Below are 21,068 nucleotides of genomic sequence, written 5' to 3'. Positions count from 1 at the left end.
GCAGCGCATGCGCACTCACCTCTGAGGGCGGGCTAAGGAACGGACGGAACCAAACGCAAACAGGAAGAGGAGACGCATTAAAAAGCTGCTTCTTTCCTCCGTCCTGTATAGACTCTCGTTCTTGTTATAAATATCCCGGAGGAAAAAAGGATGAAAGGTGTTTTTTTTTTCAAAAGCAGCTGCTTCAAATGAAATACCGTATTCTTTTTTTTTATTCCCCGTCCCCGAAATCAACGAGTCCGATGTGAGTAGAGCAAATAGAGTAGCATGCGCATTGGCCCCCAAAAAGAAAAAGAAAAAGATGATTCCTCTACCAGTTCATAGGCTGATCGAAGGATAGACTTAAAGCAGGGGTAGGCAACCTTGGCTCTTTTATGACTCGTGGACTTCAACTCCCAGAATTCCTGAGCCAGCCATGCTGAGGGGAAAGGAAGAGGTTTCCAAGCTGAGCCATGCTGGCTCAGGAATTCTGGGAGTTGAAGTCCACGAGTCATAAAAGAGCCAAGGTTGCCTACCCCTGACTTAATAATAAACCTTTATTGTCAAAGTACAACATGTGTACATTGAGATTAGCTGAGCCTCCCCCTGTGCTCTCTCCCCCCAACACACAGTGACAACAAACCCTCCATCCCACCACTCTATGTGAACCAACTACACCACACACCGGCCTCCCAAGTCAATTCTGCATAAGATTATGTCCCATTTAAAAGCCTAACAGCCCACGGATAAAAGCTATTTTTCAGCCTGTTGGTACGGCTGGCTATATTCCTATATCTCCTACCGGATGGTAGGAGAGTAAAGAGATACCGTCCAGGGTGTGAGTCATCCCTGAGAATCTTCCTCACTCTTCCAAGGCAACGAGTGGGGTTGACTTGACCATGCTGGGGAATTTTGGGAGTTGATGTCCACAAGTCTTTTGCCTAGATCCGACAGCCCTGATTTATATGGTTGCTAGGAGTGTAGCCTCCACAAAAGGGAGCAAATGTCAAGGCCCCATGGCAGTGTTTCTCAGCTTTGTCAACTTTAAAATGGGCCTCCCTGATATAGATTTCTTCGTGACAATCTGTCCCCAGCCTGGTCTTTCAGATCTTCCAACGGCACCTCTATCACCATTGTAAGATAAGATAACCTTTATTGTCTTTTTACTGTGGGCACAACGGCACACATCAAAAATGAAATTTAGCTGCCCGCTCTCAAAGTGAAACACACATGACACACACCTAACTATACTATATGCAACATATATATAGACCCACACTCCTACATTACCTAACAAATAAATATTAAATACTGTCCATCCTGAATATATAACGGAAGGAGGAAGCTTGAGAGTTCACAAGGTTAATGCTGAGTAACTGAGTCCATCTTCCCCACTGCTGGTTGTCCTCTTCTTCTTCCTTGCACCTTTCCAGCATTAGAGCCCTCTGCAGGTGTTGAGACTTTGGCACAATGTGTCTGAAGTAAGATAATTTGAGCTTGGTTGCTTTGCTTTCTTGGCCATCCATGCATGGTAGTCTCAGGAGTTCTGAGTTCAAAGGCATCGGTGCTCTTCCTATCTTGCTTCTTTTACTTCTATACAGTGTCCCAGGAACTACTATAGTTTGCATGATTCTGATTTTGTAGATATAGACACAGTACAGCATTTGATCATCTTTTCCAAGAATATCACAATACTGCTTGTAAAAACATAACTGTCTTGGACAAAGTTGGCCTGCTGATTCTCTGACACTCAAGGATACTACTAATACAGTATGGAAACCTGGAGGGTAGAGGAACTATGTAACCAGTTTCATCCCTTTTGAAAGTAGGGATGTTGCTGATTACTCTGTGGAATTTAAATAATCTACCAGGAGTTGAATCGACAGCCCTTGCACTATAAACGATTATCCCAAATGTGCTTTTCCAAAAGGTAATAGAATTTTCATGTTTCCCACCCCCTTGAAAACGTTTTTCTTTTCATCCAAGAAGCTTCTTCAGTGAAGAGGTTCTTCACTGAAGTTCAGTTCTTCTTCACTGGAGAAACTTCTTGGATGAGAAGCAAAAACATTTTCTAGGGAAAAAACCCCAAGAAAGTCCAATTGGCTTTTGGAAAATGACCTTTGGAACAACTATGACCTCGATGATTGAGAATCTCCATAGTTATAAATGATTATCTACAGCACTTTAGCTATAGAACAGGGGTGTCAAAGTTGCAACATCACATGATGTGTCACAACATATCGTGACTTTTTTTGCCATTGCCGGCCATGGGGTGGGCGCGGTTTCATTATGATGCATCCGGCCCGTGGGACGGCAGTTTGACACCCCTGCTATAGAAGGTCATGGCACTCAGTGAAGGGATATAGGTGTGGGAAGTCAGCTCCCCATAGAAGGAAATATTAAAAGGGCAAAATATATTAGCCTAAAGGATTTTAAAAGCAGAAACCAACCCTGCCCCCAAGTCTCTCTGTCCCAAGCAGAAACCAAGTCTGCAGAATTGCAGATGTGATAATCTTGTCAGACTGGAATCAGGAAACTGGGATTAGGAAGAAAGATCCCTAGAATCAACACCAAAAATCTAAGAGTCATCAGCCACAGTCCCAGGGAAGCAGGATATGACCTTTGGGACATAATAGGATTAACCCACCACCATCAGAATACCAGAAAGGCACACTCAGACTCAGGTCAAAGCCACAGGAACAACTCCAAACAAAAGGCAAGCCGTTTCACTGATTAATTGTTCTCATTGTTAAAAAAAATCTCCTTAGTTCTGGGTTGGTTCTCTCCTTGATTAGTTTCCATCCTTTCCCATCCATTTGTGGGAAGTCAACCCCCCCCCCCAGAAGGAAATATTAAAAGGGCAGAAAAATATATTTCCTAAAAGGATCTTAAAGAGGCAGAAAAGCATGCCCAGTTTTCTTAATAGCCCCAATTCTCCCTCCCACAAGCAGAAACCAGCTCTGTAGAAATGCAGATAAGGTTAGAGGCCCCCAGCTAGAAGATTAAGAAGACAAAGACACCTAAAATCTACATACCCCACCCAAACTGTAAGACAGGACATAATAGGATTAACCCACAGATGCCAAAGGGACACAGGACAAAATACATGACACAGGAAATACAAAGCCTCAAACAGGAACAGGAAACAACCTCAAGAGCCCCAGAGGGTATAAAAACCCACTCCCTACATGTGCACACTCTTTTCTTCCAGAGCCATCTTCCTGTCTGGCTCCGCTCTTCAATAAACTGCAACCTTCTTTCTAAAGCAGTCGCCATGTTGTTTATTCCCAGCTTGGACTGAACCATGATGAAGATTTTTCCTTCAACATAGGTAATCCCTGATTTATGTCCATAATTGAGCTCAGAATTACATTGTAAAAAGCAATGTTGGTTATGCTTCTGTGGGAATAGTTGTTCTTTGTAACTTCCAGTCTCTTAAGGAATGATGTCTGCAGGGTATTACATGTAGAGAGGGTGGGGTTCACTTAAACAATTAGTATGTTAGGAGATTAGCCCATTCTCTGCACTGAAGTAGTTGTAGCTGTTCTTCATCTGGAATCGCAATGCCTACATTAGGCAGGTTTTGGAGGAAAGTACTGATTGAACTTTGCTGCAAAGGGAGAGAACTGGTTATCAGCAGAAATAATAACAATAACAACCATGAGATTTGTTTTTGATTTTTTTAATGTCAGTTAATAAAATATTTGTATAGAGCCCCAAAATTTCAAAATAGTGCAAAACATCTCACTATCATGCATCCATTGTTGGTAAAACCATTGCTCAATCCACTTCAGGTATGTATGTACAGAACAGACAACATGAAAACATATTCCAACATGTGTGCTACACAAATAGAATTAACTTTATTTTATTGTTTGGGGTTTTAAAATTTATTCTGATCCATTTTGTTGTTAGTTTCAACTACATGCCAAAGAGAAACAATTGAAGGAGGAACCAGTTTGGAGGGAAAATGGAGGAAGATGCCTACCCTTGGCTTCTTGTCATCTCACTGTGCAGGATAGGGACAGTGTCAGCTCTGTTTGTGCCAAAGTGTGCTGGAGACAAAAATGGAAATTTTTGCTTTACCTCCCCTGCAGTCTTAAGAGGCTTTCAAGACAAGGCTTTAATTGTGCGATTGTCCTGCCTTGTTCGTAGAATTTTGCAGAAGATCCAGACAACTTTCATTTGTAACATACATATTTTCCTGCTGTTGGTGCCATCTTGCTCAAGAAAAAATCTGTTGAGGAAGAGATGAAATCACCTTGCCACTTGTTTTGATTTGCTAGCCACAATAGCTATTTGCCTGGATGCAACTGTTGCCTATAAGCTTTCCCTCCTTTTAATTTTTTCAATTGCAATTTATATAAGTCTGGTGGATTGTGCATATGTCTGTGTGTAAACATTCAACTCAAAATCCTGATACTTTGGTCCCAAGCAATTCATAAAAAAAAATTAAACATTTTTGAAAAGGAGGAGGGACAAATGGGAAAAAGAGGTCTGACTAATGGAGGAGTTAAGCTTGGAAGTAGATTTGTGCAGTGTTTTGAAGAGGTGAATATGAGGTTTCTGGAGGGAATGTTATCTTTCCTCTAGTTTTAGGTGGACATCACTGTATTTATTTTAGGGCACTCTTGTATGTTCTCTAATGTAGCAATGACAGTCCACTACACGTCCAAAGATTCCTTGGAAATCTTTCAATTTCCAGATGTTGGGGAGGCCAGAGATCATAGGTGGAATTCCTTCTTTACATACAGAAGATCTCATATACCATTTTTGATGCCTGCTTTTAACAAAATCCCATGGGGTGTGTGTGTGTGGGGGGGGTGAGCTGACAATTAGGTGCCAATAATTAAGGGCAGAATGAAAAAATAATCTGCCTGATGTAAGGCACCTTTCTATGAAGCCAAGATAGTTATCAGGTTTATATAACTGGTTTGGAGCTGCCCAACTGGTGAGAGTTGATCCATATCAGGTAGCAAACAAGGAAGGAGAACAATGAGCTGTATTTCAGTGGCAGAGGAGCAAACTGGGATGTGGGGGGGCAGTTAAGCATGGAACTGGCAAATGTCGCCAACTAATGGGGTGGGTGATAAATTCAATCCATATATCTGTAAGGCCATAGAAGCATATGGACAGAACTGACCATGCTGTTAGAATTGATGCAGCTTTCAGAAGGGGAGCCTTCTACATATGTGACATCAATTGGGAGATTTAGGACAGTCATGATGATCACTTAATTTTTCCAAAAGCTGGGCCATCCTCCAGCAACTCCACAAACAACTGCTTTCTTACAGAATGTTGTTCCTTTGGACCTCATGCCTTTTCCCAAATATCTCCTCCCTTTAATGTTCTGCTTTTGTCCCTCTCTTGGAACCTCTCAAACCTTGAATTCTTTCCAAAATTACATACTATCCCAAATCACATACTATAGTCCCACACCTACAAGGCCTTACTTGAGTATTATCTTCTTGTAGGTACTGAAACAAATACTGCATGAATACGCCACATTTTCATACCTCTCCCTCATTCCCTCTACACTCACAAGAATAAACCAGCTTAGGTGTGTTATGTCAGTAGAGGTAGTAATTATGACACACCGGAAAACGAGTCGGGGCTAATCCTACTGACTGAATGCTCTTTTCCTTGAGTAAAATAAGAATTCTTGAGTTAGCACACATGCTCCACATTGTTGTTGCCAAGTTTGCAGAAAGGTTGCCTGCAAATTCCCCTTGGCTGACTTCTTCCATGTACCCCGGCATTCTGAAATACCTGGTTTTATTTCCACATAGAAATAAACCTGGGCATTTAGGACTGTCCATCATTTTTGCACTTCTAAGGTTCTTAACATTCTTACCACATTGTCCAGTCTTTTAATTGTCCACTGTTCTCCCATGCATTACTTTTGTATGTTCATGTGTTAACACCACAAAAAAAGAGTCAATCATGTGATAATCAAGATGGTAGCAAGACCACAGTGTGGTATTTTACCAACGCTCAGATCATGTTCATGAACATTGATAAAACCTCACCCAGTACTGTGATGCAGTAAAGATGTGAGGGTGGGGCAGAGTTTCAGTGCATATACAAATAGTAACGCAAGTCTTCGTATTTGTGAGTGAGACAGGAATGGAATGCAATGGAACTGTAAGACTGTAGCAAAGCGCATGCTTCACTTACGGAATTAAATCTAGAACTTCTTGGAACTGAAGGGAAATAAAACAAGGAAAAAAAACCCTAAAATAACAGAACAGAAAAAAGGAAGCCATAGCCCTTCAGATGATGAATTACATTCCTATCATGTCTGATTGCTGGCCTTCCTTGAAGGCCACAGCAATAGAAGAGTATCATGCTGATCCCAAGATGGTGAACTGCATAGCTGCCGTCCTCTAGCCTTGCCTCCGTGGTCTAATAATTGTGAATAGACTGGACGAACTTCAGATCAGCCTTTTGGGTGCTGTTAATCTTGATGCAACTTGGTGCTAGAATTGCAGGGAAGAATCTGTTGATATTTCTTTAGCCCTGTTGAAGACAAAGAAAGCTACCTTTCCCAGTGCTGTAGATTTGTAACTTATCCTTATTTCCACGTGGCACAAGAGATTTCGCTTTTATTTATAGTTGGTCGCTAGTTCAATCCCCAGCATTTTCAGTTCGCAAATTAGGCAGCTATAGTGGGAAATATTTTTCTATAACTGAGACCGCAGAGCAATTTTTCTCAACCTTGGCAACTTTAAGATGGGTTGACGTCAACTCCCAGCCAGGCATGCTGGCTGGGGAATTCTGGGAGTTGAAGTCCACTCATCTTCCAGTTACTGAGGTTGAGAAACACTGCCTTAGATATCAGCTGCCAATCCAAGCTGGAAATACTGGGTTGGTTGACAAATACCCTGAAGGCAGCTTCTGATGCTTCTCAGGCAAAAATGTGCCAGGAAAGAGGGGATGGCAAGAGTTTATGTCGAAATGCAGTTAGCAGCATCTTTGTTTGTTTTGTTTGTTTGTTTAGGATCCTTTCCAGAAACAAACTCTTTGCTCTCTCACCTCTCTCTGCTTCATGGGGGAATTTGGCAATGTGCATGTATTTGAGAAGGTATGCGTGTGATCCTTGGCAGCGGGAGCAAAGCTCCCAAATAAAAGAGTGAGGAGCAGGGAGGGCCAGGGTGAGGGAGAGAAACGACAGCTCCGAAAACTCTATGGCTTTGACATGGCTGTATAAAAGAGGGAAGGGACCAGGAAGAGAAGGGAAGGCAATCCTAGCAGACTGCGGAAGGGAACAAGGGGGAGGGGGAAGTCAGGGGGGAGGCAGATTGGTCTTAGCTACTGCTGCCCTCCTCGGCTGAGCGCGTATCTGACTTCAATTTGACAAACTCCTTGGCCACCTCATCATTGTTTCTCTGCGAAAGGATGCGCAGCACCGTCAGGCCCGTGTCATCCATGTGGATGCGTCGGCCCAGCGGCAGCCAGCAGGCACAGCTGCCCCGCTGCACGATGTCCTTCAACTGCAGGATGGCGATGCCCACTGTCCGGTCTTCCCGTGCAAAGCAGTAGTCTTTGACGCAGACTTGCAGCTCGTAGCACTCTGGGCCTGTCTCAGTGCCGAGGGTGCTGGTGGAAGAGGGGGAAAGGAGGGAAAAAAATAAGGTCATTCGCAACTGAAAATCCTTGCCTACTTCTATGAAAAGGACATAAGAGTCCACATTAGCTCAGCGCTCTCTTTGACCTACACTGTGCTGACCCATGTTTTGCTCTCATTTTCACATCTAGGTTCCAAACTGTTACCCATAAACTATGACTAGAGAAAGCTGTCTCTACCTGCCTCTCTATATCCTTCTCCCATGCCAGGGTCTATTTCTTGCTAATGCTTTTGGAAATTGACACTTTTGATTCTTACAGGGATCCAACTGATGCAGATTATTAATGCCTCAGATGGTTGCACTACGATACATCAGTAGGCAATGTATCAAGGTACCTGATTCTCAATCCATGCTGTATATGCAGCCAGCACTTGCAATGCAACTTTGCAATTTTATTCCCTTATACCAGGGATAGGCAACCTCGGCTCTTTTATGACTCATGGACTTCAACTCCCAGAATTCCTGAGTCAGCTATGCTGACTCAGGAATTCTGGGAGTTGAAGTCCATGAGTCATAAAAGAGCCGAGGTTGCCTACCCCTGCCTTATACCAAGGCTGCAAATGCATCTTCCTCACCAAAGCCTAGAATTGTGCTTTTTTTCCCCACTTTCCCTTAGTGTTCAGATCCACCTTTGCTGCTCAGAATGGTGCATTTTCATTCTACAACTGCACATTCTGGGTAACCAAGTTTCTAGTTTCACATTACCAGCTTGTAACTGCACCTGCCATATCAGGATTAGCCCATAGCACATACAGGTAGTCCTCAAGTTACATTTAGTAACCGTTCAAAGTTACAATGGCACTTTAAAAAGTGTCTTACAACCAGTCCTCACACTTAAGGCCACCTCAGCATCCCCACAGTCATGTGGTCAAAATTCAGGATCTTAGCAAGGCAACTGCATGTATTTTACCATTATTGCAGCGTCCCGGGATCATGCCATAGCCCAGGGGTAGGCAACCTTGGCTCTTTTATGACTTGTGGACTTCAACTCCCAGAATTCCTCAGCCAGCATGGGAGTTGAAGTCCATGAGTCATAAAAGAGCCAAGGTTGCCTACCCCTGCCCTAGCCATTTGTGATATTCCCAGCCAGCTTCCAAAGAGCAAAGTCGGTGGGGGAAGCTGGACTCACTTACCAACTGCATGATTCACAGTAATTACAACGATTCGTTAACAAGTGTGGCAAAAGTAATAAAATCAGGCATGGCTCACTTAATGACCACCTTGCTTAACCATGGAAATTATGGTCCCAATTGTGATGGTAAGTCGAGGAATCTCTGTACTTTTACATCTTTAATACTCTACATGATTGTGTAGAAGCCTTCCTGGTGGGCATATGACCTTGGGAAATGATGCGAGTGCTTTAATGAGACAATGAAAAAGCACCTAATTCAAGACATTGTACTACAATAATAATAATAATAATAATAATAATAATAATAATAATAATAATAATAATAATAATAATAATAATAATAATAATAATAATAACGTTGGAAGGGACCTTGGAGGTCATCAAGTCCAACCCCCTGCTCAGGCAGGAAACCCTATACCATTTCAGGCAAATGGCTGTCTAGTCTCCTCTTAAAAACTTCCAGTCTTGGAGCGTTCACCACTTCTGGAGGCAGGTTGTTCCACTGGTTAATTGTTCTAACTGTCAGGAAGTTTCTCCTTAGTTCTAGGTTGCTTCTCTCCTTGACTAGTTTCCATCTGTTGCTTCTTGTCCTGCTTTCAGGTGCTTTGAAGAATAGCTTGATTTCCTTTTCTTTGTGGCAGCCCCTGAGATATTGGAACACTGCTATCATGTCACCCCTCGCCCTTCTCTTCATTAAACTATACATACCCAATTCCAGCAACCGTTCCCTATATGTTTTAGCCTCCAGTCCCCCAATCATCTTTGTTGCCCTTCTCTGTACCCTTTCCAGAGTCTCAACATCTTTTTTACATCATGGTGACCAAAACTGGATGCAGTATTCCAAGTGTGGCCTTACCAAGGCATTGTAAAGTGGTATTAGTACTTCACGTACTTTAGTACTTTACTTCCACCTGATTTTTCCTAACATCAGAGTTATAGTCTTTAACTGCAGGGGAATGCAATTACTTTACTAGATAATGCTCCCTTTTTCCTTGCTGTGTTCCCTCCTTGCCAAAAGAATTCTGAGGCCAGGGCAAATTTTGCACAGAAAAATCTAGTGTTGTCTCTATTCCAGACAGGGAAATCAGAAACACTCACAACTGGATGCTCTCATTGTATTTGGGGGACCAGCTGTTGTTCTTGGACTTGGTAGCAAATTTCCTTTTCTTGTCACTGAGATGTGGCCCAATAATGTTGACTTCAATGAAAGGCCGGAAGATGCCTGATGTTTGCCACTTGAGATCATTGGCAGCCACCACTAAGGCAGAAAGGAGAGAGAGGAGAAACGACTGTGGTTGTTGATCTTACCTCAAAGGAAATAATGTGGATTATTAGAGCAGAAGAAGTGTGGAATTGGCAACCTGCAATATTCTGGATTTTCTAACCTACAATTGGCTATGAGTCCTAATACCTTGACATTTGTTAATTAAATTGTTGTTAATTCAGTTGTTTTCACATGTTGCCTAAAATCTAAATAGCGTACGCCACTTGCATTATTCAAAAAGTTTCATATATAACTATATATACATCTTTGTGACAGCTCTGTATGATAAACCAATTGCTTTCATGCTCACTTAAGACATATATATTTCTCCATTTGCCTTTGTGTGTATTTGGGTGCAGTCACAGGAAAAATGGAGGTTGCAAGCACAAAGGGAGAAGAAGGACAAAATGGCTATTCACCCATCATTTTGACTCTGGATAGTATATATTTCCATCCTGCCCAAAAGCAGAAATGAACCCTGCAATATAAACCAATGGAATAATCCAGGATTTTAATGAATCAACGTAGGGCAGTAATGTGCTGCCTTCCCTAGTAATCAATGACAAATGTACACAGCCTTGACAAACTGAGGTTCTATGTATTTCTATTGTAGCTAAAAAAGTTATAGTTTATGGCATCTTTTCCAACTTGCCATCATCTATATGTGAACATTTCTATATTTTCCATTTTTTTTAAACCACCCCAATCTGAAGACTCTGGGCAACGTGGATAAAAAATCAGCAGATGTGACTATCAAACAATGAAAAGAAAAGTAGAATAAAATTTAGTGGCTTCCCAAATGTATTGGTTCAAGAAGCCCCAGGTAGTGTGGCTTTCTGCCACTTTGGGATACACTGGTCTCCTGGTAATCATCACTGACCTTTGACTGTTACTTTGTGTTCACTGGTGCCAGGATGGGTGAAAAACTCAACATGGACGGAGACTTCTCCCACAGGGTCGTCTACTCCAGAGCCTGCATGGCAAAAGCAGGAGGGGAAGAGGTCCCGGTGTGGCCAGACAAGAAGAGAGCAGAGGAGATGACCGTTAGCCTTTGCCAGACCAGACGCCCTGTCCATCAATACCATTCAGGGACTCAGGGCTGCTGGTTCCCTTGAAGTGGTTTTCATTTAGAGGCACCTCTGGCTTTGGGTCTTTTAACAATGAGCCCTTCCCTCTACTAGACTAATCAAGTTAAGGCTTCGCCTCTCACAAAAAAAGTTTTCCTGGAAAATTATGCCGTATTAATATCCCCAAATCTATCTCTTTTTTCTTCCTAGCATTTTCCTGCAAATATATGGTCTGATTTTTTTTCCAGATCAACTGAGTGATAATACTGAACATTAGCTGTGACAGGAATTGACCATCTGACTTATCATATCCATCCATCCATCCATCCTCCCACCAGCCAGCCAGCCAACCTTGGACATTAAGGACCCCACAGTTCAGTTCTGAGCTACAAATATTCTCTTATCTGTCTGTCTGTCTGTCTGTCTGTCTGTGTCTGTATATTCTATCTATCTATCTATCTATCTATCTATCTATCTATCTATCTATCTATCTATCTATCTATCTATCTATCTATCTATCTATCTATCTATCTATCTATCTATCTATCTATCTATCTATCTATCTATCTATCTATCTATCTATCTATCTATCTATCTATCTATCTATCTATCTATCTATCTATCTATCTATCTATCTATCTTATCTATCTTTTTTCTCACCCTCTCTCTCCCTCTCTTTCTCTCTGCATCCTTATATATTGTATATGGCCCCAAATCTTAGAAGACTCTAAGAGGTTTGCTTCTGGGCCATGAACCAAACAACAGCATCAACCTTACTTTTCCATCACAGTCAGCAGGACCTTCCCCTTTGCAGTTGTTCTACTCCCACTCCCCAACCCCAGCCCCCAGAAGCAGGAGATCAGCTCCTTGTTCAAACAGGCTTCTTCCACAAAGGAGCTTGACATGCAGCAAAGGCCAAAAGGAAAGGCAGGAGCGGGCGGGTGGAACGAGTCAGTCTGCACAGGCGCACAGGGCCAGCAGTGTCGTTAGATAGCATGGACAAGGTTTCAGTCTGAGATGGGAGCAGCAGTATCAGAGGGGAGGGGGAAAGGAGAGCTGGTGGCAGCAGGGAGGCCACAGAGTTGGGAAAAGGAAGAACGGAGAGGATTTCTGCAGCTTTCCCAGGGGTCAGACCCTCAGGAAAGGGGGCTAAGGCTGCGGATCTCAGAGCGAGGGAGAAACAAGATAGAATAGAATAACAGAGTTGGAAGAGTCCTTGCAGTTCTTCTAGTGCAACCCTCCACCCAAATAGGCATATGGTGTTAGCCTACAATGTTGGGTTGAAAATATATTAACCATAATGCTATGTCTTTAAGTTGTTAATTGGCCAATGGGTGTGTAAGTGTTCTCATGGCCATAAGAGGAAGCTAGGAACGTAGCTTCTCTCTCTCTCTGAATTCACTGCTTTCTACTGTTACTGTTTTTGCTCTGCTGTTGGTTTACTACTGTTGTAAACCTGAACTGTGTATTGACCTCTGGACCGGTAAGAAGACTTTGTAGTTTGGATTACTCCTTGGACTGTTGCTATTGTGTATGACTTGGACTGTTTATTTTTGACTGTGCATTTTTGTTTTTACACCACCTCAAAGTAAAATACTTTTTGCTTTTAGAACTCAGTGTATTTCTGTGTGTGACTTTTACTGCTCTCAGTGCCCTTCCTTGTCTGTGCAACTCTTTGGTAGCACAAGGAGACCTCTGCACAACAAATTCCTTAACACCCTACACCATTTCTGATAGATGGCAGTCCAGTCTCTTCTTGAAAGCCTCCAGTGATAAAGCTCCCTTAACTTCTGAGGGGAAGCTGTTCCACTGGTTGATTGTTCTCACTGTCAGAAAATTTCTCCTTATTTCTAGGTTGAATCTCTCTTTGATCAGTTTCCATCCGTTATTCCTTAGTCTGGCCTTCAGGTGCTTTGGAAAATAGGTTGATCCCCTCCTCTCTGTGACAGCCCCTCAAATATTGGAATACTGCTATCATGTCTCCCCTGGTCCTTCTCTTCACTAGATTATCCAGTTCCTGTAACCATGCTTCATATGCTTTAGCCTCCAGTCCCCTAATCATCTTTGTTGCTCTTCTCTGCACTCTTTCTAGAGTCTCAACATCTTTTTTATAGTGCGGAGACCAAAACTGGATGCACTATTCTAGGTGTGGTCTTACTAAGGCTTTATAGAGTGGTATTACCGGTAGTACCACACGTCATCTTGATTGAATCCCTCTGTTAACTTAGGATTGCATTGGCTTTCTTGGCTGCCACCCCACATTGTTGACTCATACTTAACTGATTGTCCACTAAGAGTCCAAGATCCCTCTCACAGTTCCTGCTATTAAGCTTAGTTTCACCCTATCTATATGTGTACTTTTGGTTTTTCTTGCCTAATTGTAAGATTTTACTTTTCTCTACATTGATTTTCATTTTGTTAGATAGGGTCCAGTATTCAAGTCTGTCAAGATCCATCCATCATCTGGGATGTTGGCTATTCCTGCCTGATGGATCGACAAAGGTTTTCTTCCTTCTAAAATAGATTCTGTGACAAAAGCAGTTGTAACACCCAACCGGTTGGTAGTCTTTGGATAATACTGGCCCGTTCTAGCACACATAGAGGTGGAAGATCATAGGTCCTCCCTGGGCATTTATGCTTTCTTGCTTGACTATCTTGGGGCAGCAATTTCCACTGCTGAACAGCATGTGCCATCAGGAAGTTCCTGGTGATGCATATACCAACATGATTTGCTCTATGTGCGTGTGAACGTGAACACACAATCTGATTTTATGTCAGTCCTGGGCTCAAAAGTCAGAAAACTCTACCCAAGCTCATCGAGAACTGCAAGACAGGGGAACGGGCAATAATCTTGTGCTATGATTTGTCCTTAAAGTCCCCAGATATGTAGAGATAACATGTTTCTGTGCATGGAGATTCTCTTTGATAACATTGAATATAGCTAAGCTTAGCCCACATGCTAGGCACAGTTCTCACTCCTTCTAAGTCTTCACATATTTCAAGACTGCTGGCAGCTCCTGCCTTAGTCTTTTGTTCTCTGACTAAATGCATCTAAATGTTGGGAGTTTACTGTGTTATGATCACTATTCTTTCGTTCATTGGTAATGCCCTTTTTTATGTTTGTCTTTTTATTGGCAATGTTCTTTTTGCATTGGTGTTTTCATTTGTAATTTTATTTTTTATTGTCTTTATTTTACTGGATTTGACCAAAGGCGTTGGCAGAATAGATAGATTACTTTAAATCTGGTCCTTAAAGTTGGTCTAAACACATTTTGAACAACAATAGAAATCACAAAGTGAAGAGAAGGGCAAAAAAAATAGACAGTCTTTAGTAATTGCCTAGATCCGCAGCTTTTGCCCCCTGCATGCTTAAGATCTTTAAAAACCCATGCCTTTTGTTGCCAATAAAGGGTTTTAAAAAAACCACATACATACAACCACCTCCCTGATCATCCCAATTCCTATATCACATGCTCAGACTCGCTGGATCCACAAGGCTTAAAACCAACAGGTTATTTCCATATGCTAAAGGCAAGCAGAGGATGGGCAAACTGGTGGAGCAAACCCCCATGCCATCAAATCAAAATCCCCTCCTTCACCCCACCCTCCTCCTCTTCCTCCTCCACCCCCACCCCCCCGCGATGTGCTTGCAGACAGGTATCATTCTGATGCATTCAGTGCACTTGCAAAAAGAGGCACAGCCTGAGGGTACCAGCACTTGGAACAGGGCTAGTTCAGAACATCCCTTGCTGGAAGAGAAAAGGAACATGGTCTTGGATTTGGCTGCAAGGCTGCCCCCCTCCATTTCTCTTCCAGACCTCCCCTGGGATGGCATCCTGTGCTTCTGACTAGCCTTGACCAGTGTGGTGGGATGAGGGGTGCATTTGAGGATGGGAAGGAGTGTCAGGACAATGGTATGACACGTACCCTTCTCAGGATAGGTTTCTTCACTAAGAGTAAATCTAATCCCTTTTCCACCATGGACTAGTAATGAGGGAAGGAAGGAAGGAGGGAAGGAAGGAAGGAAGGAAGGAAGGAAGGAAGGAAGGAAGGAAGGAAGGAAGGAAGGAAGGAAGGAAAAGATACAATATTGGAAGGAAAAGGAGAAGGAAGATGGTGGTTGGAAGGAAAAGAAGAAGAACAAAAGTGTGCAGGAGGACAAGAGAAGGTTGGAAGGGAGGAATGAAAATGGGCAGATGGTGGAGAGAAAAAAGAAAAGAAAGATCAGCCCGCACATCTGCTTTAGAAGGCAGCTGGAGAAGCAAAAGGTAAGTTAGGGCAAATGCCAACTTGAATGCTAGAGAAGAAGGCAGAAAAAGGCTACACAGGAGTTATTTAGTTATTGTACTAAATTTATTAGCCACCTCAATCTACAAAGTAACTTTAGGCTAAACCAATTTTTCTGAACTTTGACAATTTTAAGACTCCTCATACTGGCTGGGCAATTGTGGGACTTGAAGTCCACATATCTTAAAGTTGCCAAGGTTCAGGAATACTGGGCTGAACTAATGTCCAAGATGCTGACTCCTGGGACAGCCCTGTTAAAAAAACCAAACACATGTTTCTGGATGAACCAAAGATCCCATTTTTCCCCTGAAGTAGCAGTCAGCAATCTTCTGCATGAGCCAGAGGCCATGCTGCTATCACCACTGCCACTATTTTGGGGTGGATGCGTCACTGCACCAAGGCAGCTAGTGAAGCCATCGCCAAAATGTTGGTTCGAGAGGAAATGAGAGTTTTCTCCTTCTCTCTCATGGGCAGGGTGAATATATTTCTTTTTAGGACCATGGGCTCAAATGATTTGGGGGTGGCAGGTCACATCTAGCCCAAGGGCCCTAGGCAGCTAACCTCTGCTCTAAAGGGATGTTTGCATTTCCTGCAGAAACAAATCAGGTGCCTCCCAGCAGCACATGGAGCAAGAGACCAGCAATCCTCTCGTCTTGGCTGCCCAAAAGATTTAGTCATAGCTACTGAAATATCCTAATAAGTAGATATCTATAGGCTTGCTTTCCATTAGAATGAACACTGTAGAGCAGAGGTCCCCAACCTTGGCCACTTTATGACTTGTGGACTTCAACTCCCAGAATTCCTCAGCCAGCCATGCTGGCTGAGGAATTCTGGGTGTTGAAGTCCACAAGTCATAAAGTAGCCAAGGTAGGGGACCCCTGCTGTAGAGTCTGCTTCAAAACAACAGCAGAGGCCCTAATGGGAAGCTCCTAAGCAAATCTATGAAGGCAACTCCCTTTCCTCAATGTTTTCTCATCCAGCAGAGTGAGAGTGACTCAGGTGGACTGCTCCTGAATGTGGAAGTCCCATTTAGCCACATAAAAGAACCCAAGAAGGTCTCTTGAAGAAGAAAGTACACCAAGAGCATCATCTTTAATCTCCTTGGGAAAAGTCAGTGGCCTTACGCAATTCCCATCCACCTAACCTCACTCCTTACCCCCCAGTTTCTTAGCAAGCATATGTGGACCCCTCTCGGCAGCTTACCCTGAGTGGACTGCGTCTGGACAAAAGTTTTGATGAGCAAGTCTGTGGCTTGTGTGTAGAGCGAGAGGGCGTAGCGCAGGGATTGCAGATCTGGGCTTTTCTCCAAAAAGGTTTTTTTAAGACCAACTCCTCCTGCATGGAAGTATTGCTGATGGGAAAAAAGGGGGAAGGGAAAAGCAGGAAATCCAGTTTAAGGCAGGCACAGCCACCCTTCTCTGTGCATTAATTATTCACCTGTGGTTACCAGCATCAAATTCCTGGGTGTGCAAGTTAACAAGTAGGCTGTCTTGGTCACTCAACAACGAGAGCAGGCACAGCAGCGCCTGCATTTTCTGCGTTGCATGAGAAAAGCACATCTTCCTTCCCCTGTCCTTGCCACTTTCTACAGAGGGACGATCGAGAGCATCCTGTCATACGGCATCACAGTCTGGTTTAGAAGCATCCCTGCTTCAGACAGGAAGGCAGTGCAGAGAGTGGCGAGGACGGCTGAAAAGATCATTGGCAGTTCCCTCCCTTCCATCCAGGGCATGGCATATAAGCAATGCTTGAACAGGGTCCGCAGGATTGTCTGGGACACTACACATCCTCTTCACGACCTGTTTTCCTTGCTACCTTCTGGGAGGAAGCTCCGTGGTATCCAAAGCAGAACATCCAGATTCAGCCACAGTTTCATTCCATACAGCATTAACCTTGTGAACTCTAAAGCTTCCTCCTTCCGTTATGTACTCAAGATGGACAGTGAATAATATTTATATGTTACTTATATGTAAGGGTGTAGGTCTATACATATGTTGAATATAGTATGTTTTAAATGTGTTATGTATGTGTACACTTTGAGAGGAAGCAACTAAATTTCATTTTTAATGTGTGCCATTGTGCGCACAGGAAAAAATGACAATAAAGGTTATCTATCTTATCTACCTATCTATCTACCCTGTACTTTCAAGACTCTCAACCATTGGCTATGCTTGAACTGGAGACGAGTGGGGAGGGAATACTTTTGAAAGCAGGAGGGATAGTTCAATTTTCAAAGTTCTCCTTCCATATGTCTGTAGTCATATTGGCCTGTAGTGGTCTCATTACAGGTAATCCTCGACATACGATCATTTGTTTCGTGACTGTTCAAAGTTACAACAACACTGAAAAATTGACTTATGACCATTTTTTACAACTTACAACCATTGCAGCATCCCCATGGTCTCCTGATCAAAATTTGGACGCTTGGCAACTGACTCGCATTTATGACGGTTGCAGTGTCCCGGAGTGATGTGATCCCCTTTTGTAATTTTCTGACAATCAAAGTCAATGGGGGAAGCCAGATTCACTTAACAACCACATTACTAACTTAACAAGTGCAGTGATTCACTTAACAACTGTGGCAAAAAGGTTGCAAAATGGGGCAAAATTCACTTTACAGCTGTCTCACTTAGCAAAATAAATTTTGGGCTAAACTGTTGTCGTAAGTTGCGGACTATCTGTAGCATATAAATAAACCAAACTGACTAGATTTAGGCAATGCCCAGTGTTACATACAAGTTAACCGAGTTTAACCTTAATTAGACCTGTGTAAATTTAACTGTAAGATCTTCAACTCATTTCTAGCCATAGCACCACTTTTACTTCATTTCCACTCATTTCAGTTATGGTAATAGGTGTCAGTGACATTATCCTACTTTATAGACCCAGGATAGCTAAGATTGGATCCGAGATGATGATTTCCTCAAGGCCATTCAACAAGCAGCAATTTGAACCCAGAACTTCCCAATGGCCTATCCACCATACCATACTGATTCTAAAATGACAAATACTGAAAAATGGGAATTTCAGTTAAACCCATATGTACCCGCTGAAATTCAACTTGTTCTCAGAATCTAAAAGAGTCTTTCTCAAGCTTAGGAACTTTAAGATGGCTGGACTTCAACTGCCAGAATTCCCCAGCTTGTTCCCATGCTTAAGAAACACTGATCTAGAATTTAGCTGCGATAAAGGGTGGGGAGAACATAGAATTATTTACCTTGATGGTATCCAGAGCAAGTTCCACCACAGCACACTGTTTGGGTGTCAAACTCTTAGCTTCCTCACGTACCATGTGATCCTGGCAGGAAGAAGCCATGATGTGTAATAACTGTCCGCACAAGATAACCATAACTTCTGTTTTCTCTACATCTCTAACCACGAGCCACCCTATGTATTCATTCTGAGGCTGCATTTGGAAACCTAGACCTTTAAGAAGGGCATTTGGGTGATTTGAATGGGAAAGGAAGATTGATCAGATTGTTTCGACTCTCTTCCAAGTTCCCACACAGTTCAATTCCTTGTTGGCTACTTTTGTTCTCAGAATCATTCTCTAACAGAGAGGAAAAATACTGTAGCCAGCCAACAGGAACAAAAAGATAAATTTCCTCCTAAAAATAACAATGTCTCTCTGCCCGAGAAAAATGAAACACAATAGGATTCACTCTTCTTTTCTTCCCCAACCCTTACATTTGCATTTAACAACTCAGTAACACTCTCTGTTGTAAGATTAATTTTTATTTATTTATATCCCACCTTTATTATTTTTATAAATAACTCAAGGCGGCAAGCATATCCAACACACTTTCCTCCTCCTATTTTTCACACAGTAGCAACCCTGCGAAGTGGTTGGGCTGAAAGAGAGTGACTGGCTCCAAGTCACCCCATCATCTTTCATGACTGAGGCAGAACTAGAATTCACAGTCTCCTGGTGATTGGCCCAAAGTCACCCAGTGGGCTTTCAGGGCTAAAACAGGATTTGAACTTATGGTCTCTTGCTTTATAGCATGGCGCCTTAACAACTAGGCCAAACTTGCTCATGAATGCAGAAGGTGGGTTGATTAGAATCATAGGGGTGGAAGTGGCCTCAGAGGTCTTCTAGTCTAACCCCCTGCTCAAGGCAGGAGAGACTTTATACCATCCTGGTCAAATGGTCGCTCAGTCTATTTTTGAAAACCTCCAGTGATGGAGCCCCCACCACTGCAGGAGGCAAGCTATTCCACTGATTAATTGTTCAATTAATAATTAATTTGTTAATTGTTCGTGCCACAAACTAACCCTTGGTTTATTGAATTAATCTTGTTTACTGAGTTTCCACAATAATCTGAATCCTAAACAAATACACTGACTTAATTTATGCAACATAGGTAAAGGTAAAGGTAAAGGTGTGCTAGTCGTTTCTGACTCTAGGGGCCAATGCTCATCTCCGTTTCAAAGCCGAAGAGCCAGCGCTTGTCCGAGGACGTCTCCGTGGTCATGTGGCCGGCATGACTAGACGCCAAAGGCGCACGGAATGCTGTTACCTTCCCACCATAGTGGTCCCTATTTTTCTACTTGCATTTTTACGTGCTTTCGAACTGCTAGGTTGGCAGAAGCTGGGACGAGTAACAGGCGCTCACTCTGCTACGCGGCACTCGGGATTCGACCCGCCAAACTGCCGACCTTCTGATCGACAAGCTCAGCGTCCTAACCCACTGAGCCACCGCGTCCCCCTTATGCAACATAAGGGGTCACAAATTTCAAAACAACATTTTGATTATTTGACCTCATGCATATGTCTCACAGTCTGTACTGTACAGACCGGTGTTTCTTAACCTCGGCAGCTTTAAGATGGGTGGATGGTTGGGTTCTTACCATTTCTATGATGTAATTGTCCCTTTCAATATGCTTGTAAGCACAGAAGCTGGTCTTCTGTCTGACTGACTCTGACTTTGCTAATCTTTCCTTGCATTGCTTACCTTCAATTTTGAAAGCTGCCCTAATTCCTTGGCTGCATTGAAGATCATCTGTGTACCCTGAAGAGCAGGAAGAATGAAAAGAAGAAAGGATATATAATAAAGAGAAGGAGGCAATTTCACACCCACTTTTTATAATTTAGGGTAAGAAAATCAGGTGACCTATTCAGGGGAGCTTGTTTTTGCAAAAAAATTCACAGGAATGCCATTATAATATACTGCATAATTGATTTATTTTGTCAGACTTGGGAATTATATTATGGCTTTTTAATAAGGGACTGTCAAGTCAATTACAGCATAGATATTTTGTGTCACCTAAGGATTTAATGATCCTATGATCATTTGGGCTACTGGAGCAAATTTTTAGATTTTTTTTTCTCATTGGATAGTTGCTTTGTCTCTTGAATAATCTACTTTTATTTCTAAGAATATTATTTATTTGTAAACCTAACAAAGATGATTAGATATGTAAATACATACCTTCCAGTTTTCAGAAAACCTGTTGTTCCTTTTATTAGGTCTTCATAGTCTTTAAAGAACATTTTAAATGAAAATGCAGATTCCTTAACATAACATTTCCTGACTTAACATTATTCACAATTTTTACCTGAGTGGAAAAGAAAGAAACTTCTGAACTTCTCTTTCTGAATTAAAATGTCTTTGATTTTAATCTTATGACACCGAACCAGAGTCCTTGTTCATGATATATAGCTCATTGGAAGTTATCCAATGTGACCCCAATTTTTAAACAGGGAAATA

The 21,068-nt window shown here is 42.4% G+C and overlaps 1 protein-coding gene across 1 annotated transcript in view; it reads right to left on the bottom strand.

The window, feature by feature from the left end:
- Positions 1–7,286: 7,286 nt before the first annotated feature.
- Positions 7,287–21,068, bottom strand: part of UNC13A (unc-13 homolog A) — a gene marked incomplete at both ends in the record, with an annotated part of 151,259 nt that continues 137,477 nt past the window's right edge. Inside the window, 7 exons of the mRNA XM_081312539.1 lie at positions 7,287–7,578; positions 9,838–9,997; positions 10,884–10,976; positions 14,998–15,054; positions 16,561–16,708; positions 18,575–18,655; positions 20,313–20,369. Of these exons, the coding sequence (XP_081168665.1) occupies positions 7,287–7,578; positions 9,838–9,997; positions 10,884–10,976; positions 14,998–15,054; positions 16,561–16,708; positions 18,575–18,655; positions 20,313–20,369 (888 nt within the window). The remainder of the gene's footprint in view (positions 7,579–9,837; positions 9,998–10,883; positions 10,977–14,997; positions 15,055–16,560; positions 16,709–18,574; positions 18,656–20,312; positions 20,370–21,068) is intronic.

The sequence above is a fragment of the Vipera berus genome, assembly GCF_964194415.1.
Source record: "Vipera berus genome assembly, chromosome: 1".
In the NCBI taxonomy this organism is placed as follows: Eukaryota; Metazoa; Chordata; class Lepidosauria; order Squamata; family Viperidae; genus Vipera; species Vipera berus.
The sequence above is the reverse complement of the archived record's forward strand: the minus strand, read 5'-3'. Positions and strand labels throughout refer to the sequence as shown.